The sequence below is a fragment of the Engystomops pustulosus genome, chromosome 1 (genome assembly GCF_040894005.1).
Source record: "Engystomops pustulosus chromosome 1, aEngPut4.maternal, whole genome shotgun sequence".
NCBI classification, from domain to species: domain Eukaryota; kingdom Metazoa; phylum Chordata; class Amphibia; order Anura; family Leptodactylidae; genus Engystomops; species Engystomops pustulosus.
Genome location: NC_092411.1, coordinates 105,678,868 through 105,703,169, shown reverse-complemented (window position 1 = coordinate 105,703,169; position 24,302 = coordinate 105,678,868). Strand labels below are relative to the sequence as shown.

General features: G+C 39.1%; 1 protein-coding gene across 3 annotated transcripts in view; it reads right to left on the bottom strand.

Annotated features, from left to right (window-relative positions):
* SEMA4D (semaphorin 4D) overlaps positions 1-24,302 on the bottom strand; it is a 65,515-nt gene that overhangs the window by 25,294 nt on the left and 15,919 nt on the right. For 2 of the 3 annotated variants that reach the window (XM_072150780.1, XM_072150778.1), the window contains exons 2-8: positions 9,862-9,955; positions 5,421-5,673; positions 4,841-4,986; positions 3,040-3,102; positions 2,287-2,385; positions 1,986-2,079; positions 821-937 (exon numbers count right to left, since the gene is read on the bottom strand). In XM_072150780.1, the coding sequence (XP_072006881.1) occupies positions 821-937; positions 1,986-2,079; positions 2,287-2,385; positions 3,040-3,102; positions 4,841-4,986; positions 5,421-5,511 (610 nt within the window). In that variant the 5' untranslated portion in view covers positions 5,512-5,673; positions 9,862-9,955. The remainder of the gene's footprint in view (positions 1-820; positions 938-1,985; positions 2,080-2,286; positions 2,386-3,039; positions 3,103-4,840; positions 4,987-5,420; positions 5,674-9,861; positions 9,956-24,302) is intronic. The other variant, XM_072150779.1, reaches the window with a different exon arrangement.

Genomic DNA, 24,302 nt, shown 5'->3' with positions numbered 1-24,302 from the left:
GGAAAAATACTGCTAAGAATGAAAAAAGTCAGAAATGTTAACATTGACTGAAAATCCAGTGTTTTATAGCTCATGCTTCATTTTTCATAGTGCTTATATTGAATGTACCTTCAACACAGTTTTTAGAGGTATACAAGTATAAGAGAGAGTCTAGTGGATTTCCATTGTACGTGGTTGGTGTTTGATAGCTTTCTGCAGGATGGTGCCAAACAGAAGCAGATTTAGTGATTTCTTTTGTTTGAGAATACACATGAATTAGTCAGGTCCATTTTAGGGTCTGGACTAAGTGTCTGGATTCTAATGAAAATGCTAAACATTTTATATAGTGCAATAAAACTATATTTCCTCAAAAAGATTATCACAATTTTAGAGGCTCAGGAAGCGGAATTTGAATTGTTTGCCAGGGACTTTATCATAACTGAGGATTTCCTTTCTCTAACAAAATACCAGCTCTGAATGGTTATTTTTCACCTTTTGGCCATGTCAATATTTTCTTCAATACTGCAATCTGGTAATTAGCTTTTTGGGCATTACAAAACTTTAATACCAATGAAGAAAAAGTTTACATCCAAAGCTTTCTGTGTTTCTGTACAGCCATGCTATGTTCACACTGGGGCTCTTGCATATGTTTATAGTGGACCCCAATGATACTATGACTGTCAAACAAATGATCTGAATGATAACGGCAGATATACACACTTGTATAAAAGCGTTGCCAGGCCAGGCTTCGATAGCAAGTACAATGGAGCACAATGTGCTATTCTTGACATTAAAGTGATTGAGAGCACATGCTTTAACATAACCTAAAAATATTAAATACCATTAAGCCAAGGTACAGCATATTCTGTCCTTAAGTAGCTTAGATGTTGGGAGTTTCTACAGATGATCGGCTCACTGCCAAGAAAGGTGAAGGAAGTTCCAGAGTACAAGTCCCCATCTTTTAGAAAGAAAAAGAAAAAAAAAAAACATTAAGAATTTAGCTTAGGGAGAAAATGTGAAATCTAACACCATGTAGCTCACATTTAATTGTGATGGAGCTTAACAACTGTGCATTCCTAATACTGCTAAACAAAGCTGTGCCATTAATGTTAAAGCAAAACCATTATGATCGAAGTGCTTGCAAAACTTTTAGAAAAAAATGTTAAAAAAAAAAAAAAAAAAGATAAAAACAGACAAAATTGAAAATTATGCATTAGTTACTGAGAGTAATAAAATTATCAAACAAGAGGTTTTTTTAAAAAATTTTTTAAAAGAATTTCATTAGAAGGAACCTGTCAGGACAGTTATGGACTAGTATCCTAAAGAGACCAGTATTGTTCCCCAACATAATAATAAAACTGAACACTTAACTTTGTCCAAAGCTCTAGGCACTTAGTCAGTGATGCAATGAAGCCACTGTAGTACACCCTGGCTTCACTGTGCATGTGCTGTAGGTATGGCCCATGTGCAATAAAGCTGTGGTCTATGACTCCGGCTTCATTGTATCACCGTGCAGGCGCCTAGAGAACATGAGGTTAGTCGGATGTGCCTTTGTGCCTTATTGGACTCATCTATTGGCAAGTTTTTTTAAAATTTATTTATAGCGGCCAGAGACAGGAATGTAATAGGCCTATTTGGGACATGAAACCATGAGTCCACAAGGACCTTTAGATGGTTTAGTGTTCCCAAAATGACCCTAACAGATTATTTGCAAAAAGGGATGCTGATCCTATGGATGAATATCAATATCAGGGCAGTGGAACCCTCAATGTTCAGTCATCAATGGCAAAAGCCTCAACAACTTGTGCCCTACACATTTTAAGATTTCATCAGCAGAACAGTAAAGGCGCTTGTCGCTTTATTATTCTGCTATAATTAGTCTTCTGACAAGTTTTCTGTACTTTTTAGAGATCATACTAAAACAGCTAAGTGGTTAAATTGTGAATATTACTTCAGGTTGTGTGTTAAGCTTATACATATTAACACATGAAATAAGTGCCACTTACCAACCATTACTGAAGTGTAACTCTGTGCAGGGTCAAATGGACATCTTCCTCTACCATCTTCATTTTTCCCCGCCAGCTTAAAACTATTTAATTCCTATAATGGCACATAAAACTATTTAGACAAAAAGCCTACACACAAGAGGCCATTGTACTTATTAAAAATGAAAACCCATTAGTATATATATCATTGCACTACTATATGTGTCTCAAGTTACAATTTATTTGCCAGAGTAACTTTTCGATAATGTGTATCTCACAATCCCACAAAACACAAGTTCAGAGTTGCCTTAACAAGACTTACCAGAATGTCACAGACAGGCTGAAAAGCATTAGTTCCACACACAAACAAAGCACTTTCATTAAATGGCTGCAACACACGAATGTAGTTCAGACACTCCGTCTAAATAGATAGATAGAATGGGGAAACATTTAGAATTATTGTTTTCAATTTGTTAATAGAACTAAAAAGAAAAGAAAAAAAAAACACGAAACACAGATATGCGCCATAACATCTTCTAAATCCTACAGACAAAAAGTAGAATACAGTTGAATTTGTATGCAAGTCGGAATTGTATATTTTAGAATTGTGACTTCAGACAAATTATTTTGGTCACTGTGACAATTGGATTTTAAAAATGTTGGATTGTCATAAGAATCGGGATTAACAATAAAGCTTCATTACAGACACCTTTAATAACTGTTAGGCTACATTCACACGATGTATGACCGCCGCACATAATACATGTTCAGCACCGTACCCCTACCGTACGGCGCCGTGAGGCCATAGAAGTGTATGGGAGACGTATACGTGTAACTAGGGGTCGTCTGTAAGTTTTTTTTCTTTAGTAGGGGACCTACTGTATGTCATTTTTTTGCAACTTCTTAAAAAAAATACGGTACAAGAAAATATTTACAGAGGGACTATGGGACCAAATGTTTTCTGTACTTTGTTTCTCTTAATGAACTTAATATAGAAAAAAACATTGTAAATGTCAGGTAAAACTTAGATAGACATACATGCAGGGTAACGTAGGGTTAACGATATGTATAGTACCTGTTTAGATTTGCCCTTTCGGGAACACTCTTCATTTTTTACTTCAGTAACCTTCCAGTAAGCCTACAGCAAAAAGGTCAGAGTAGAATATTTACAAAGTAGGTTATATTTAGGATATATAAAAAAGTTTTGGCCCACGCTTAACCATCCTGTGGGGCAGGTGTGACCATAAACATAAAAGCATATTCTGGTCGGGTAGGGAACTAGACCAGGTTATGAGATGACTCCATATTATACCTGCAAGATCAACAATATACATCCATTTCTTTCAAACAGAAGGCATATAAATGACATAATGATAAATGTATGGGATCCTCACTAATGCTATTAGGGACAATATACAAAGCCCAGTTTTAACATGCATTGTGGTGCAGCTGGCTGCGCACATTTCCAGTAGCCAGCCTGCGTTTTCTTGCATAGGCGATTACACCAGGCACTACTGCGGAAGGAATAAATTCCAAACAATCATAAAGTGGTGTCATACCATCACTTTATAAATAATGATTATTATTATTAGCTAATAAAGTACCATCATATTCTGTAGTACAAAACCCATTATATAGGGTAATCTGTACACCACTTCACATATCATCGTAATTTGTGATGGTCTTGCAATTTTATTGAAGTTTGGTGCTAGGGTTATGCCATAAATCCATAGTTCCTGTTTTGGAATTTTGATTTTAGATAAAAATTACTTTGAAATGGCACAACAGAGACCCTTTCTTTATATGCAATGGGACAACAAGAACACATCTGACTATTTTGGCGAGTACTTAGTGTGCCTGAGTTAATGCAGAGATAGTCCATTTGAGTGACAGTTTATTCAGTAATGGCGCTTACCCTAGAAGATTAACTAACTCCCAACTATCCTCCCTCTGTGTTGCTAAAAAACAGAGATCCGAATGAACACTGGTGGCCTCCTTAGTCAGGTAACCGTATCATGTTAGTGGCACCAGTATTTATGTGCCAGTATCTGCCGTGGTGTCAACAACCAGCAATATATATTGCAAGAATCTACAGTGTTTGAAGACTATTCCACTGCAGAAATTGAGCTGAGTTCAGAGGGAAAGTTTTCATTCAGTCCCTACTGTGTCCATGCTTAGTGTAAAGGACCTATGCTATATAGGCCAGTATCTTATAGTTATTGGTTATGCAACATTAGCAGTGGCAGACGAATAGTGTCCCATTATGACATGTGAAATATATAATTAAACTGGAAAGAGAAATTGAATAAGGGTATAATCCTCACCATTATTTGGATATAGCCGTGCACTAACTCGTGGACAATTCTTCAGTATGTGTCTAGTACATATAGGTGCACAATGGAATTTACACACAGGTTTTGATATTATGTTTTAATATTTATAAATAAAACTAAAATCTTAGGTGTTTAAAATCACAATCACAACCTGTTCTCCCTTCTTCCCACCAATTTTTTGTGATATTGTACGTGATAGATGGTGCACACCAATGCGAGTGTAATTACAATAAGACTATACACTATTTTTTAATTTTTTATTTTGGTGAGAACAGAATCAAGCCAATGGTAATCTTGTAAAAATCAGATTTGTGGTACAAAAACTGATCTATTAGCCAAACTGTGTCTATATTCATTGGAACTGTTGAAAAAAAAAAAGAAAGAAAGCAAACATTTCCTCCAACATTTTTACTAGCCTAGCTAGACGTTCTACCTATATGTTCTGGTAAAGTTGGAAAATGTTGTATATGTGAACTTTACATATTTATCATTAGTTGATTATCACACATAATTATCACAAAGATAAAGAAGTAACTAATTTACCTCCTGCTTTTTCTCAGATATATTTTGTGAATTCACTGCAAAAATCACTTCACGGGCCCCAATGTACAGAACATTGTTGTCATCACTTAGCAACAAAGTGGAATAGTTATATACGTCTTGAACCTGGAACCGAGTAAGGCTAATTTCTGCAAAATAAAATAGATACATTTACTGGGCTACAGACAAGATAAACGGCATGCACAAAATAACACAGCAATGGGGGCATATACATCAGCATAAATGAGGTCATGTAAGAAGAGAAGGCGTCTTCCTGTACACTGTCTCTTTTGCATGGAAGAGTCAAAGAGCTGACAATGAAGACTAAAACAATGAGAACATGACTGTAGACCACAAGAAGCTTCTCTATTTGCTATGTGCAAAGCATGGAAGGGGTTAAAAAGAAAGCTGAAAGCTATAATTATGCTCCAGAGTTACTTGAACAGCTGTGCGGGCAAGTGAGTTTACCAATCAGAGTAAAAATAATATGTTTAAGAGGTGTCAGATCACTAAGAAATCAGAGCCGCAGCATCTTATAAGTGTGACTCACAGGCAATTCATGTGAGAGCAGATCAATCTTTACCTGATTCCTGCCACGTGAGCCTCGGCTCCAGCGCAAACGCTTCAGCCCTTAGTGCAAAACACACGAGAAAGCTCAGGAAGTAAACCGCCATCTCCGAGCAGAATCTCTCAATGTAGCAAATTACAGATGTAATGTAGAAAAAGCGCTGGTCTGATCACTAGAACGGAGAGGCCATCATCTACAAGGAAGAAACGCTGGCAGGAGTATGCAACAGTGTGACTCTGATCACTGCTCTTCTTCCTTTATGCCTCATCTGAAAGAAATATAGGAAGTGAGAAACCAATGCGACATGGCTAAAAAAGGAACTTCCTACACACATTCATAATCTACATCATGGAGGGAAAAAAAAGCAAGCACCACCAGAGGTTCACACAAAATACAGAGACTATCACAACCCCTTATTACATGTATAATATTATTGATAAAGGCTAAGGACACGCATGGATTTATTTATTTATCATTTTGCTGCAGTCATGTAACTGCTTCACATAGCTGACAGTGCAGCTGAATGTGGCACATATTTAAAGGACACCTGTCATCAGGTCTCTGCCACTAGTCCTGTCACTACTACCTGTTGGAGCAGCTCACAAGGATCCATCCCAGCCTTTATCTAGTTATTTCATACATTATTCATTGTAAAATCATGTATTCTTTATCATGTAAATGAGGCTGGTCACATGGTCAGAGGCAGTGATGTCACCCCTGTTACCCCTCCCCTCTCCTCCCCCTGCTCAGGTCTGTGTGTAATGTATAGTAAAGCATGGCTAGTGTGTTTGCTGCATCTGTTGACATGCTGCATCCTCCTAATATACAGAGACACAGACATCAGCTACACATGAATCTGACATGTTCTGCTATAACATGGCTGTCTGGAGCTGCTGTATCTCTCCTGTACACACACACACGCACACAGGCTGCAGGGGGTGTGGCCACCAGCACCAGGAAGCACATCATTATACAGCCTCATCATTATTATACAGGCTGTCAGTCAAGCACTGGGGGTGTGGCTGTGCCTCCCACTCATGAATAGAGTGGACAGCTTGAATATGCTAATGCTTCATTGGACATTTCACAGGTCATTTGCATACAGCTTTAGGACCACATTGCTTAGGTTTACAGGCATGTAGACGGACAATGAAGGGATACAGGCAATGCTCTCTAATGGCAGTTTATGAAAATATATTTAGTTTAGGGGGGTTATTTTGCATGACGGGTTCTCTTTAACAGCATACATCCCCTGCTGCAGCTCTCCCCCTCCCTTCTCTCATATTTGTGTGACTAGGCAGTTGCCAAATGGGAGGGGCTGGAAAGGAGCAGTTCCCCCCCACCCACCCTTGGGAAACATGTGACCTTTTCAAATATATGAATAACTCCCCACACTCGGGATTGGCTGTAGAGGAGCAGGGGGTGTCGCTAAGCCAAGTGATGGGTGTTTTCATATATTTGAAAAGGTCACATGGAGTAGCTGTGGGGAGGAACTGCTCCTTTCCAGCCCCTCCCATTTGGCAACTGCCTAGTCACACAGCACATGCTAATGAAAGGTACAATATAACATATCTTTTTTTCTGTAAAACGGCTTAAATGGGTCTCCTGGTGACAGGTTCCCTTTAAGTCTGAAAATAGGAGCAAGTTGCATATCTGAGGTAAAGAAAGGGAATGAAGTGTTTACAACCTTTTTACTCTGCAGATTGCACTGTTAAAATACATTATAGTGCCCTCAAAGCCCTAGATATCTTAAATTGCCCTTAATATGGAGTGGTCTCTGTCTTTAACTTGGGGTAGTCTCTGATTATTATAAAGATACAAGCCACCAAAATATATGGGAGCTCAGTGTAAAGCACTGCAGGAGTAGGAGACATATTGTTTTCTATGAAATGTTAATGGCTATTAGTTTCCCTGGAAACTTTCATGGGGGATGGAGGACGGTGGTGGAGTGCGAGCAGGGTGTTACAGATACAAGACTGGAGATTACTGCTCTCTAATTCATCTCTGCTCTAGGTTTGCAGGACTCTGTCCAGGGTAAGATAATTGCTGGTGAATGATCTTTCACTATTTCATTTTACTTCTCGTATTCTAAATGTGAAGAAAATGTGCCTGTGTCTGCTGCCTACCAGCGTGAGTGAAATCTGGTACACGCATATTAAACACTAACTGAGAGAGCTGCTCTTTGTTCTGAATTGCTAAGCAGGTCAACGTCTCACATTTCCTCAGCATCCATTTGGCAGGACATTTATCATTCTCTTTACTGAACAATTGTACTCCGATACCAACAAGTACAAGCAGACAAAGGCCCGCTAAATCTGGGCTGCCATCTCTCGTAGTGCTTGTTGCTAGGAAACCTTTCAACTCTTAAGCAGCTTGTTGCTGCTCATCATTTATTAAACTGCGAGTGGTGAAAGGGAATGTACAAATAAATGCAGCGATAATTTACTTCTACTAAAAGTAAAAAAATATGCACAGCAGAAGCATCCGCCAAGCAGCTAATGCAATATGGAATATATATATATAAAAAGGAGCAGCCTGCACTTTATCCCAAGACACAAAACTAGTGCACGGCCAGGAGTAATAACAGCGGTGGATACAGAACATCTACTGAATGGTCATTTAAAGCTTGAAAATGATTGTTTTTTTACAAATCCTCAGCACTTTTCTCATGACACGATGTGGCGAGACAGACACCAACTGATGAATCTAACAAAAGACTAAATGTGTCATGTGAGACAGTATTCTGGACTGTAACATACCGGGCCGCAGATCGATGGCACAGATGCACCCAATAACCTTCACAGACCAACCATGCATGACATATTGGTCAGAAGACTGCAGTCTACAAACCCCAGTGTACGGCTAGAGGGGACACTTATTTATACTTTGCTGTACAGTATTCACTGTCCATTAGCTTGTATCCAGACAAATGTCACACAAATATGGTGGACGACGGGGTCTACAGGCCGGAGGCCGTGTCCACCCTCTTCATGAATCCCTGGGGAGAAGTGGCCAAACATGTCTTTAGTTCCTAAACCCACGTGCATGAAGGAGTAACTCCTCCCCGATGCGTTTGAAGAAAACAATGTGTGAATGAGGCCCAAAGCACAACCATTTCACAGACTACCTGCTCAATTTCCTGTGAATGTGAATTATCTATGTAAAGGGGTTTAATTGATTCTAGACCGACCGCTGTAGATTCACAGCATGCGGTCCAAGTCCCTAAAGCCTGAGCCAAAGCATATTTGTGGCACAGGCTTTAGGAGACCTGCCCGAATGATAGGGTAGCCCTATTGTCGTGTCCTCCACTACAGGTAGTTGCAGGGGACCCGTAGGGAGAAGACAGACATGGAACTTACACTCTCGGTCTTCTCATTTTCTCATACACAGTACTAAAGAGAATAGAGGCAGCGGCAGATCTGCTGCCACTATGTATCCTGGTGGTCACATGACTAAACATGTAATCAACTGGATTCCATTACAGAGAGGCAGCTTCAGGTGGACACAGCAAAGATACTGACAATTGTCACTGTTAGGGTATCCCTTCTCACCTGTAACTGGGGTTAGAGCCCTCGCAACTAACTGGCACCCTGCATTTAGTTAAAAATGATTCCCCTGAGATTCCCATATTTTCAACTTTATAGTTTTACCTGGTATCTAAGCATGGTTACAGCGAGTCAAGGTGGGCGTCACAGGTCCTATACTTTTTATAGCATTAGAAATTGTACCCCAAGCATATATCTCATGAAATCACAGCATATTGTATCACATGAAAACACTGTAGCCTGCATGGAGAGGAGTAGAAGTCCATGCAGGCTGCTGTGATTGTTTTATGTGGTCAGACATGTACATGGGGTAGAGATTAAGTAGCTTGAGGACCTTTGATGATGTCACCCTGGTCACATGACATTAGGTCACGCTCCCGCCCCCCCCCTCGACTCGCTCCACAGATGCATAGATACGAGGCAAGATTATAACTCTGATTTTATGGGGATCTGAGGGAAACTACTTTTAGCTAAAAGAAGGGTGTTAGTTACTAGGGAACTATAGGAACTTGCCACTACCTTTATTTGTGAAAAATGTGGTGATGGGTTCCCTTTAAATGTATGTTTTAGGGTAACACTTTATTACAGTCCGAAGAAAATTGTTAAAATGTAAAAAAAAAATATGTATATATATTGTTTTCCCATTTTTTACTGCTTTAAAGCCTAAAACTTAGTTTAAATTGAAAATTGTGACCCTAAAAAAAAATAAAACAATAATCCGGTAAATTAGCCTAGATTTTAGTATGGTTAAAAAACAATTTTTTTGTCTATTTTGACTAACGCTAACATCTACAATTCCCTTGGGCTTACAGTTTTTGAACCGGAAACATAAATATCATTGAGATAATCAATTACTGCAGCCATATAACAATTTTTAACTGCAAGTTTAAAATAAAGACAGAAAAACAAACCTGTGGCCTCACATATACATCTTTTGGGTAATATAAAGATATATATGTAGAAGGTAGAATTCAACTTTTTTTCCAGATCGCAGCTTAACTTGACCTGCAATGTGAAAAGAAAACAAATTGTAGTGTAAAAAGTAACGGAACATATAAGTGTTTAGGCAGAGAATTGTTAAGCATTTGATAGAAGTGACATTGCTACGTTACATGCCTTGGGGAGTTGCCAAAAAATAATCTTTGCCAGGAGCAAAGGAGTCAGGGCGGAATGGATAGATTGCATACCTAAAGGGCCTCTAAATCGCTTCTGTACTTAACAGCTTGTCTCCTTTGATGTAATCCTTTTATGGGTAGAAACTATGTCAATGTGTTCAGGATAATTGAACCCATTACAATTAGTGATACATTGTACATTGCTTCAATGAAACATACAAAAATATTCACAAAAGTCAAAACAATTCTTACACATGGTAAATGCAGCTCTGAAGCTGCCTTTATAGTATGATTTTCTAATACAGACAATTCCTGGGTCACATACAAGATAACTTCTTTAGGTTTGTTTTAACCCCTTCATTGATGCCCAAATGTCAAGGTCAATTTGCAATGTTCTATTCACTTCTTTAAAAGACGCCATCGCTGGAAAAGTTTTACATATCATAACATTTTTTACTTAGTTTTTTTCATGACATGTGAGACTTTAACTTGATAGAATCATTTTATTAATTTAGTTAGTGAAGTAGTTACTTCAGCTACAGATGCAGAGGGTGCATGTACTTCTGCAAAGTGAAAGTCTCCTGCAGCTTCTTCTATATCCTGGCTTCAGCTGAAAGGCTGGAGGGGAGCACACATCAAACGCCTATATCTCCTAAACCCTTGCACCCAATTCTGTGTCATATTAAACAGAACAGTCTCCCCTTTAATATGGTATATGGATTGCGTATACATGCTTAACACAACCGGAGATATCCACTCTTAAATCTACAATCGGAAAGAGAAATATGTATATAAAAATCTATTTTTTTTAGTACAACTAAGGATATTTCTGGTTGCACCCATACAGAATCCAGATATTAAACCTTTCCTTTTAATATCATATGACACCAGAATTGCGTCCGAGGTGTCATGGTTCAGGAGATATAGGCATTTGAAGTTGGTCACTGTCATGAGGTTTACAGAAGTCTTTTCTGCATGGAGAAAGTGCAAATAGGATGTATATAGTTGTATGGCAAGTGTGAAGGGGTTAATATATTATTATATTATATTTTATAATTGTAACTTCGGAAAAAATATTTTTTGTCCCCGTGACAATTGGATTTTCAAAACATGGGAACAAGGATGATCAATAAAACTTCATTACAGACACCTTACAGCTGATCATTACAACCTGGGACTATAGTAAAGCATCCAGAGAGCTTCACCAGAGGTCACAGTGGGCAGAGAGGTCCGTCTGTAAGCCAGGGACTGCATTTAACGAGATTTTGGATACAAATTTTCAGGATTGAGAGAAAAAAATTTTTACTCCACTTTACCAATAAAACAGCTTAAAAAATCATGGAGATCATTTTGTTTACACAGAAATATTTCAGTTATAAAATAGAAGATTGAAAAAAAAAAAAAAAACAATAGTTTTCTGAAATCTGGAATATTTCTCTGATCCTCAAGACAGTAGTGCAGCCGCCTCTAGCTAAAGGAAAACATTGTATGACCCATAGGATTGCAGTGCAATGTATCCATAAGAGAACTAAATAGGACTTGGCATGGGGTCAAACATGTAACAACAGCATTCACTAGATGTCAATGTATCCAAGAAGTGAATAGTAGCATAATATATACAATATCACTATAGCAACAACATCAAGCCATTGTCTGTAGAGAAGAAGGTCTGACATTAGTCTCCGTCTCCTCCGTCTGTTGTGTTTGTTTGCTTTATTTAGATAACTTTATTAACATCACCTGGAGACCAACATTGTAACAGTGTGACAGTAATAACCGTTATTCCTATCAAAGTGTCCACTGTACTAACCCAAATGATGTATGTCATATAACCCAGGAACTTACTTAATACCAGCCCCATGAATCATTTATCATAACAACTTTTACTTAATATTTTTCAAGACATATGAGACTAACTTTACAGAATAAAGTACAAACATTTTTTATAGAATTAGCAGCCAACTAAAAATGTGAAAAACATTTTTTCAATAAATTTTTTTAATAAACGATAAAATTGTATAAACCTTTACCATTTAAAACCATCACTAACATTGCTATATTGGAAAGAGTCTACACTTTAGGAGATCTGTGAATGATGACCTAGCCATTGATATACTGGCATAAAGGATGCGATTATTAATAAAATATTTATGTGGTACATAAGGTAGAATCCACTGCACATCTGCAATAAAACAACTGTTCAAGCCAGATTTTTCCATTGCTTTTCATGTGACCTGCCCACAAGCCTGCGGCTTATCATCTTTGCCCAGATACATATGTACCTATTTACAAAGTAACCTCTCATAGTAAATGTAACAGTAGTACACCATGTTCATAGTGGTAGCCATTGCCCACTGTTGTAATTTTTTTATAATAATTCATCAAAGTGATTTGTGAGCAGATGGCGGTTTTTGGTTGTACTTTAGCCAGTAAATGAGAAAAGTTATTAGCTGCTAACATGCACAATGCAATAGCCACAAGGAAAGTAAAAAAAAAAGCCTGCAAGCTTCAGAGCTTTCCTACACCACACAAATACCAAGGACACTAAACAGCACAGTGCTATTTACTCACTGCAAACACGGACCACCATGATCTACCTGCACTTACATTAGCACATACAGTAGGCACAGACCACACATCTCATATGAGCCCAGTCTAGGGTAGTCATTCTGTACATCACAAATCTTTGGAAATTCCCTATGAAACAGAAAAATTCTATTCTTACAAGATAATGGAAGGTGCAGCCAGGATTTTTATAGTACAATACTTCATCTATTCTTCTATATGGAAAAGTAGTAATAATAAATATATATGTCAGTAAGTAATACCACAGTGCTAAAACACATGGTCAAAGGTGGAGATATAAACATAAAACATCCAGGGAACCCATTGAAAGAATAACATTTTGATAAAGCATGAACTCGTGAAGCATTACAGAAAATTAGGTCATGGTAGAAGAGAAGTGATATTCTGCCTCGCTCAGTTATTATCGATTGGTAGAGGTTAAATGGATATCTCCAGGCAACCAGGCAGCCGTGTGGAAAGGTTATATTGATGGATCCTTGTAGAGAGCATGAGATGAGTACAACACATGACATGAGATATGGTATATCATGAGTACCCATGAAAAGCACAGCTATGGACGTGTATTAAAATGCCATTCAGGAACCGCTCCTGGGGTTACTACAGTGTTACCACTGACTTACACAATCCTCATGTGACCATCTCAGACACAACTGTTTCCCAACACACATAAAACTACAAATTCCCTGATGTGACAACAAGAATGGTTTTATGATAAGGCTGCACTACAGTGGAGCGATAGCCTCAGCACTTGCTAGAAATAGAACGGCTGAGGAAGAATCCACTACTCCAGCTACTTGCCTACTATAGGATCCTTACATAAGACACGGGTACTTTCTATCCAGCATCGGATGGAGCAGGATGTGCATCCCTCTCATCATCTGTGACTTACACACAAACAAAGCCTACAGATCTGCTCTATGTAACCATAAGCTGCACTCCCATTGCTTTCTTTGCTTTCATTACTGAGGTCAACTGGTGGCAGCAGATAATCAATAATTCACTAAAATCAGACAGGTTAGAGATAATATTATAGAAGAGATACATTGTAGGTTGAAACTTCACATCTGCAAGAAGGTTTCTGTTGTTCTGTTACGAAAGACAAAAAAAGTCCCAGTATGGAGCAGGGAATTAGCTGGACCTTGCTATTTTACACTGCCCTGTGTAGCGCACAAGGCTAGAAACTGTACTGTGCAGATGGGCTGACCAATGTCTTGTTCAACCTTGCAACCTAGTTAATACATGATTTGTTATGAGATGAAGCATGGGTAAGTGTTTGGCACAGCGTGATGTACAAGCAGTCAGACATATCCGCAGGCAAGGTGAAAGGAGCAGTGAACAGACCACGCCTGAGAGCAGCAAAAGGTTACAGGCATTTACAGGCAGATAGAAATAACACCGGTGCCTGGCTACAAACAAATCTCCACAGCACGCTATATACAGTTGTAAAAGTTTTACATACGACATCTCAAACCGCATGATAAAACTAGTATAATATGTTGTATCATAGGAGCCATAATAGTTTAATAGTTACCATGACCTAAGAGCCACTGCTCTCTAACCTCCTTACAATAAAGCATATGCCATAGAAAGTACTGCTGGAGATCTATCAAGCCATGTCACATACAAGCAGCGTATGGGGGAGGTTATCAGTGCTGCTATGCCAGATTTCTGCAAGAAATTGTGATTATTCTCATGACCATGCCACCTCTATGCCATGTGGGCTTGAAGGGGTACAGCCGCCAGTTGAGTGGGCCTGTATGGGGCGTTCCTACCCTGTGTCTGCACATTTTCAAAAAAACCTGCAAAAATTCACCGTTTTACACGAAACACAGATCACAGCCTGCAAATACATCACGAGGTCTAAGCCTCATTACGTACCCGCCGTGGCTTTATCATACGTAGACGCATCATGCACCAATGTAGGATAGATCTCCCCCGTGAGTCCTTCTGTGTGCAGCAAACCTGGAGGGCGCGCTCACACGTTGCGTTTTGGCCTGCGGTTTCATTGCGTTTGAAACACATCTGAGGAGAGGTGATTTGCCTAATTACATTACCGTTTACATTTGTCAATCCAATGATAACGCATATGTTAACAAATTGCATGCGTTAACGCATGCGTTTACTATACGCTTTGTAAACGGAAATGTTAACAGTAATGTAATTAGGCAAATCACCTCTCCTCAGCAGTTGTAATGTGTTTCAAACGCAATGAAAATGCAGTACAAAACGCAACTTGTGAACGCGCCCTCAGGCTTTTTTCTAGGTCTCCATTAGGGAAGTATACAATGGTATTCCTTTTCTTAAAGACATACTGATCACTTTATTGTTCTAGAAATGGGAAAAATAAATGAACCACTAATATAATTGCATTCACTCTTACATTCTTACTTTACAGGGTAAGGAGCCTCTCTACCTCTAATTTCAGGACTCCAAACCTGAAAAAATGTGGATGAACTGAATTTTACACAATAAAAATGGATAAATAGCTTTTCTGCACTCTTTACATTTGTGGTTCTAAAAATCTGATATGCGAAGACCCCACACAACACCTTTCCCCCAATGATGCTCTAAACTTATGTACTAATATGATGGGAATGGAGTGGTTTTTGCAGTTGTTCCATAGGTCTTCATTTATTTGATGAGAGCTAAATTTTGACCTTAGGAACGAGCAGTAAACTACTTTTTTTCTGCATAAAACCCTACACATTACAAAACTTTATCACACAAGGTATCCAATAGCCGACACACACCACAATATGCCAACACGGCGTTATAAGTTAGAGCAGTATTTCCAATGAACAGGCTCTTGGCCCTGAGCCAGTAAGATCAGATGATGTAGAATTAAGTGTGGCAAATCTCTCATCAGCAAGTCTACAAGGAATGCCAACACGCTGTGCACAATCGCACTGCAAGTTACACTTCTAAGTGTTTTCTTCCAGCACATCTTTAGTGCTAAAATTAAACACACAAGCTAACACAAAGTTTACCACAAGCCAAGTGTACATGCTGTGGCTTTAGCAGCTCTAATAAAAAAAATAATAATTATGAGCCGCAGTCTGCCAATAGTCAGATATACTACATACAGATACACTGATGTTCACAACTAGTGTAGTTCTATGTGAATATATCTAACATGAGTAAAATAGCAGTACTTCAAGCTTATTTCATAATTTGTATAGATTCACATAAAAAATGTAAATGAGATCATTGTAAAGAAACGAACACTGATAAAAATTAGAAAACATATTCAGGGAGCGTTCACACCTGTAGTTTGCATTGTGTTTACAAAGGCAATGCAATTGCCCAATCACATCTGTGCCTGCAGTGAAACGCATGAGATCGGTAACCAGCAACCTTTGTTTTGCATGTGCACAGCGCAAAATACAGGTTTTTGGTTACCAATTGCATGCGTTTCACTGGAGACAGTTGCGATCGGGCTAAGCCCTGGCTACCAGGTGTTTGCATTGTGTTTGAATTTGGATCTGATAAGAAACATTATGGGAGATGTATTATGTATGTGTTAGAAAGTTCTAGAAAGTTCTCTGCTTCGCTAGATTAATCACTTTGTCTGATGCAGTATAACACTGGAAAGTTGTTTATTGAACCTTCTGTTAGTTGGTCTAGTTTGATGCGTCACAATATTGCATTTTCTGGAGAATAGACCATTTTCTGTCTGGTCACGGCCCCCGGGATTTTGGAGCACGCGATCGGATTTCGGCGCAATCGCGCCGGGTTGCATGCAACAGAAATCGGGTGCGTGGGCGTCGGATAATCCGACGGATTCGGAAAAACCGCTTGACACGCACTTACCTGCACCAGGAATAGGATAGTGAACTCCGGCGGACCTCGGCGCAGCAGCGACACCTGGTGGACATCGGGCGCACTACCTTAGTGAATCGCCAGAAGACCCGAATCCTCGACTGAGAACGCGCCGCTGGATCGCGACAGGACCGGGTAACTAAATCAGCCCCAAAGTGTATAAAGAAGTCAGTTTTCTGCAGCAGGGACTGACCGTCGTACAGTGACACGGCAGGGTGAATGCAAGTGCGTATAAGAACCATTTTCATTTTAGTGTGGAAAGAAAGTTTCATTTATTTGGGTCTAATAGGAAACATTATGTTTGTATACAAACTTGGGAAAGACTAAACCCAAAGTGTGTAAAGAAGTCAGTGAAAGGTATATTCTGAAATATATTCTGCAGCAGGAGTTGGACCTCTCATACAGTCACACAGTTGCATTCACTCTGCGATGTATCAGAACCTTCTTCAACAGCAAGTGGTTCCTTCCTTGCGTTCATCACACAATCAGACAGCAATTATCATGTAGGACAATACCCCCTGTTACACAGCAAAATAGGTAAAGCAGTTCCGTAAACAGAAAACACTGAAACATCGAAATGACCAGCGCAGAGTCCTGTTCTGAACCCAATAGGAAGTCTCTGGAGAATCCTTGGAGACAAAGTTATGGCCTAGAAACCCACAACAGTCACAGAACTGTTGAAGACAATGGAAAAAGAGTGGACCAAAATCCCACCAGAGCGGCGTAAGAGATCAGGGATGTCCTTTGGCTGCAGATGTGCTGAAGTCATTCATAGCAAAGGCCTGTGCACTTTCTGATTGGTGACGGTTGTTATCTTCAGAAAATTTTGTTATAATCCTTTTCTCTGCTTTTCAATTATGGTCATTCGTTTTTTTGCAAAAAAAAAAAAAAGGATGTGTTGATACATTTTAGTAATTCTGTAAAACACAGTTCTAGTGGCATGGTGTACCCCTTAAACATAATCGCCTATTGGTGATAAATTGAGATTAAATGATTTCTGAAAAAAATCAACTGATCATACATTGCTCTCCAATTTTAATTGCCAGTGTATATTGCAAGGTAAGTTTATCCAGGTACTGAAGCCTGACACATTGAGCTGTGGAAAATGCCATGCATAGTTCAGTCAATAACCAAAGGGTTAATTCAGAAAAGGCGGCCACAACTTGTCCAGGAACCACACTGTCACACATGGCTGTATCACGAGAATGAAGCTTACATGCAATCACATTGTGTGCCTATTGTGGGAAACATGTCATTGAAATTAACTACATAACGTGTATACAGTAAGGCCAGTTGCAGACAAGCAGGTTTCTTCTGTCAAACCCAGCATGTGTCTGCAGGGTTGAGTTTCACTGCTCAGCATTCGGACAGGTTAATCTAGTGGACACAAGTAGGGAGATTGTGTGAAAGCAGCCTGAGGGTAGCCTTCCATATTACCTACAGATTTGCCACAGGTAATACAGCATCATTGTGGTGTATGGGATTGATGACAATCCTTTACAAACAATCCAGTACAAATCTGCAGCAGAAACAAACTTTTTTTTCTATGAGCAGCAAATAAGTGACCAGTCATTTAATGATGCAGAAGACGGTGAGGAAATCCATCTTTGTAGTAAAAGCTCTGCTCCCCAACCCCAGCAGAGTGATGGCAGCATACACATCACAAACCAGCAGATTGTGTCCAGGGTGCAGGGTAAATCCTACAGCCATGCCATCATCGTGTCTAGATAGCCTTTAGTTATAAGACAAGATCAGTGAAATCAATGTCATACCGTGGTAGGATTTTCTCAACACATAGGCCGTGGGTACACTGCGGAGAAGTATCCAAACAAAAAAAATGGGGTAACTATATAATGTACACGGTAAGAAGCAATAAAGTATTATCCCAATACACTGAAATAGCTGATATACATAGATTGCAAGATTCAACTTAGTAATGAGTTTACTCCCCTCTTTACATCATGTCTAGACAGCCATAAGAATCATGCCATTAGTCTAGATTAGGGTGCTGAGAGCTGAGCAGTCTGCAGCATGGACAAGTCACATGTTGCTTTTGAAATGCATCCAAACCAAGGGCCTACCCCTGGGACTACACAGAGGATTCTGTCAGGGTGCAAGGTAAATTATAGCACACAATCATATTGTAATGCAAATGCTTAGAAAAGGCAGAAAGACAGATTTGCACTGCAGGTGTGATGGGCTTCTGTAATCTGTCTTTAGTGAAAACGAGTTCCCTGGTGACAGGTTCCCTTTAATAGCAGTGATGTGTGGAGATGGTGACATGGCATGTAACGCTTATAAACGGTCATAAATATGTCTGAGATAGGTCAGCTTGTCAGTTCTCCTGAAATGTCTAATTTGGTAAATAGTATATATTTTTTTTAATTCTCTAATGGGATGCTCACCTAGCTGTCAATTAATTCACATAAAACAATAATTCATCCTGTAAGTAAGTATCAGTGGCACAATGCAGAGTTAGGAGCATTAAAGTAAAAATATATTGGGTAACCTGATAACAGTAGGGCAGTCTGGAGAGCTTCCGTGCCTGCCACATACACAACGCATGAATTATCATCCCATCTAAGTCACTTACGGCATTCAGATGGCTAATCTACAATAAACTACTTTGCAGCAAGGCAAAGCTGATAAAGGCAAACGCATTACAAGTCTTACCCAGACACACTGCAGATAGAAGGAAACCAATGGTAAAGCAGGGTTCCAGTTAACCCTAAGGTCCTAGCTAATTTTGGCCTTTGGGTGCAAGATGATTTTTCATGGACCTATTAGAAGAGTCAGCTAAATCTGTTGCATGGATGGTTTGTTTATTTCGCTGAACATGATTTTTTAACCCAATGGTACAAATAAGATTGGTCAGTATAGAAATTGCAGTACAAATATTTGTTTTTGATTTTACATATGACATTGGGGCTACTGTACAAACCCAGTTAATGGATCCATCAATAAGCTTAGGTAAGCCTTATCTTGCCTTTCTCATAGCAACCAAAAGTAGAGAACAAGTCCTTTCCTTTAACAAAACATGAATTTGAAGTGTGAGGTACCCCTGCCCAGAGAGAAGGAGAATGGTGGAGGTACCCAGCACCAGGGGTGAGCTCCTACTTCCCTACTTAAATCAGAAATACCAACTAGAGAGACAATAACCACAAACAATGCATCCAGCAAGAGTAATATATAGTATTATGGACATGATTGAATACCTCATTATAGTACACATCACAATGGGATTTAGGATCAATAAACAAGTAGAAGGAGAACACAGCAATGATGTTACACGTCAAAAACAATATCCTGAACCGGAAATGAGATATTAAAGATCAGTCCATCGAGCACTTATACAGTCCATCTTGTAAAACAATCACAAGTCTACTGAGAGTTTGGTCATACAGCTTTTTACATTTTAAATAGCAAACACACACAAAAAGAATGGGGTGGATGAAATGTTATGGAAAGAACTTGTAATGTGTGAAAGACAAATATTGGCTAATTCACGTCTCTGTGATTTCATCAGGTTTTTTTTTGCCACAGTGAGGCCTTATGCACATAAACATGTGCAGAAACAGGCACCACAAGCAGGGCAAAGATTTCTTCCCATTTTGGTCAGGTGGAGATGGCAGGGGTGACAGCTGCTCACCCCTTCCATCTGCATCGGAGCTGAGTGCCCCCTACCACAATACAGGCAGGAAAAGGGCCGGATTCATATTTTGCAGCGCGGCACCTCGGGTCGGTCACAATGGGGTGAGCTCACTGCACCAAGCCCATACACAATGAACCTTCATGAGGGCCTACTTGCAATTTGTCCTTGTTGTAGCTTACAATAACTGAGGAAAAAAAAATATATAAAATAATGGAGATGTGAAGCAGCCTGTGCATACATATATCACACATACAGATGTGTCTGTCCTCATCACACACTCCCATGGCAAAAGATGACCAGCTTTGTAAAGAAAAACCATCTTAAAAACTTTTGTATGGCGTAGTAAAGCTGGTCTCTTTATTTCCCTCAAAATTTAAAGGGGTTGTCCACTTTCAGCAAATATTTGATATGATTTGTGTAAGGAAAAGTTATACAATTTTCCAATATACTTTCTGTATCAATTCCTCACAGTTTTCTAGATCTCTGCTTGCGGTCTTGCTATAAAAGCTACCATTTTTACTGCCAATAGATAGAAATTTTTCCATGTGATGTGATGTGATGGAGGTGCACGAACCGTTATTATCACACAACTCCTATTACTCTGGGACAATAAGGGTTCATGTACATGCTTGTCCATCACATCACATGGACAGATTTTTATCCACTGGAAGTAAACATAGAAACTTCCTATAGAAGGACAGCAAGCAGAGGTCTAGAAAACTGTAAGGAATTGATACAGAAAGCAAGCTTGGATAACTTTTCCTAATACAAACTATATTAAATATTTGCAGAAAGTGGACAATCCCTTTAAACTAAAATAAAACGGTAACAAAGCAGACCTCTGTATGTATACACACAATCCGCTGCAGTTTCTAGTAAGTGTTCACTGTGCTCCTGATTTCAGTTCACAGGAACCGAGCTCATTACAGTCCCCGGGTTACATACAAGATAGGGTCTGTAGGTTCGTTCTTAAGTTGAGTTTGTATGTAAGTCGGAACTGTATATTTTATTATTATAATCCCAGCCACAACTTTTTTGGTCTCTGTGACAATTGGATTTTAAAAATGTTGGGTTGTCATAAGAATCAGGATTAACAATAAAACTTCATTACAGACACCTGTGATAACTGTTACAGCTGATCATTGTAGCCTAGGACTAAAGTACAATAAATTACCAATATCCAGGGGTCCGTTTGTAACTAGGGATCGTATGTAAGTCGAGTGTTCTTAAGTAGGGGACCGCCTGTATATCTGTTTAATGTCCTTAGTGCTGCTGCAGGCAGGAGTTCTCTTATGGGTTATGTCCTCCTTAAACCATCACCACTATGTTATATATTCTTACACATACACATCAGGAATATCCAACAGCATTTTTAAAATCCAATTGTCACAGAAACCAAAAATTATTTGGCTGGGGTTACAATTATAAAGTATATGGTTTCAACTTACAAATTCAACTTAAAAACAAACCTACGGAACCTATCTTGTACATAACCCAGGGACTGCCTGTATTCAGCTTTTGTTGGCGTCACTTACACAATATATTCCTACATAAAATATGTAAACAATAAATCTTCAATAACAAGTAAAAAGTAGTTTGTAAATTTCTTTTGTGGAGTATTACTCAGTGTACCGACTCCTCATACTCACTGGCTGACTATTCATGTCTCTACTTCAAAAGGAACACACACAACAAGTCTCTTCCAGGAAACCTGTAAAGGTGAGCAACAACAATGCATGCCAATGACGTTTATCTATGCCCACACTTACTTTAAATCATGTCACGGCATGCCAGAAGTTTGTATCCCACTTTATAGATTTATTACAGGTAATCTGACTCATGTCGTCACAGATTCCAAAAGTGGAGAAAATCAGGGGACAGAACACAAGAGTCTGCTAGTGCCTTCAGCACAAACAAGAACAAATAGTAATAGAAAATACTGCCCTACAATCCCCAAAACTCCAGATGCTGAAGGGTGCAGAGTAGATGCGATATTATATACATTTTTAAATAAAGCTTTTTAAATGAGCCAACACTGGGCTTGTGCGTGATTTCCAGCAGAAGGAGCAGGGAGGCGGACATAAGTGTAATAGCCACAACCCCCAGAGGGGAATTTAACCTTTTTTTAATGTTAATAAAGCACAAGTTTATAACTACAGGAGAAAAGCTCTTAATAAACATATAGTTCTTATCACAGTGCTGGGAGCGACCCGTCAGCTTTAGTGGTAAAGAAAAAATCAAATGGTAGATTTCCTATTAAATAAAATAGTGTAGAATAAATAATAACTTCTAATACTGCCCAGCACCAGTCTACAATGCCTGGAGAATTATACCCTTGCAATAGTGCGTGGCAAACAGAGAAGTCCGTCTATGAGGAGTCTGTAGCTTGAAAGTGGAACCTCTCTGCAGTCACAACCTTTAATTACTTCTTCTAAACTTAGCTAATCTGATAACGTGCAGAGCCAGTGCTCAGTTCTTACCCTGAATAATCTTTATCATGGCCAAGACTCAGCAAATTAAACTATCCTGGCTGGCAGACACTGAACTGCCTGTCCTGTAGTCAGTGGAGTGAGAACATTAAAGGAACACTTGTGTTTATGTGCCCTCTCAGGTCCTGCCACAGCATTGTGTCTGCTTCAGGTTCTTAGGTGTCAGCTTATTTGCCGAGGTTAGAACTCATCATCATAAATCACTCAGTATTACATAAAATCTTATACATAGGAGATAGAGTCTTTAAAATTATTTGGCTTTGTAAGATTGAATTCGTCTGTTACAGAATTTCCATGCATTTGCTTCAGATGAGCTGGTTTGGAAAAAGAGCATTTACTGTACTTAGTTACCAGATTTTACCTAGATGTCTAGTGAAGTATTAAAATATTCCTTCATTTCCATGCATCAGTCATTACTGTATACAGATCCACTATGTATTTGTCTCTTCACACAGTGTGCTGCTTGCAATCTATGCCTCCTTAAGATTTTTGTTACATCCCTAGAAGCAGCTCAGAAACATGTAAAGAAATCCTTCACTTCAGTAAATGGATCCAACTTTATCCCACTCACCGATAACAAAAAAACCAATTTAACAGCCCGACAAAGCTGCTCATACTAGTCTTACAGCTACAACAAAAATTCAATACTAAAATATTTAGAAAACCAACAACTAAAATGATACAAATTGACAAAAATCAGACAAAAGAAGAAAGCTTCAACAGGCTACATAACACCAGCCGCTTATATTACCAAGCACCTAGTACACCAGTAGTATCTGTGACAAAACCAGGTTCATAAGGAGATAAAAATACATTTAAAAAATTAAATATTGTGAAAAATTTTGAGCACGTTAATTCAATTAACTCTACACATTAAAGGGGTTATCCCAGTTTAAGAAAACATAGGGCTGGGCTATTTAAAAATAATGAAAGTGTACCTACCTCCTCCGACGCTGCCGATGTCCCGTGTTGCGGTCCGTCTGATCCGTGCCAGCCCTAAGCCCGTCCCCAAATTATTTCTTAAAATCGAATAACCCCTTTAACAAAATGACACCCTCCTTTTAGCAAGAATTGGTAATATTATCCTACATGGCATCAAAGAGGGAGTGTCCTGCTTGTCCAGTCCCTCCCCAATCTACTCCTCCTCATGCCTCTTTACTATTCAGAACTTCATGCCATATGACCAGGGTGATGTCATCTAAGGTCCTATAGCCTTTAGATGTGCTAAATGTACACTATACATATCACTGCATGCCTCCATGGACTACTCTCATGGAAGCTGCTGTGATTTCATGTGCTCAGATACATACATGGTGTACCTTAGATGACATCACCCTGGGCACATGTCATGAATGTTACAAAAGGCTAAAAATTTACACAATATAAATAGAGCTTTATGTGTCTGTAGTTGAATATTGGCAGACAGACCCTTAGTACAAAGGCACAGGCCAGTAATTTGAAAAGACACAAAGCTGTCAATCAGAATAATGGGGTGTGACTCACTTTCAGTCTGGGACAAAAAAAAAGAGTCATATCCAGGATAAAACCGTCAAGTGTTCCAATTTACATATTAGAAAAATGTCTTTGTGTAATTAAAGGAAACCTACCACTTGAAGTGGCAGGTTTCCGATGGCAATACCGGGCACCAGCTCAGGGTGAGCTGGTGCCGGAGCTTATTTTAGTTAGTGTTT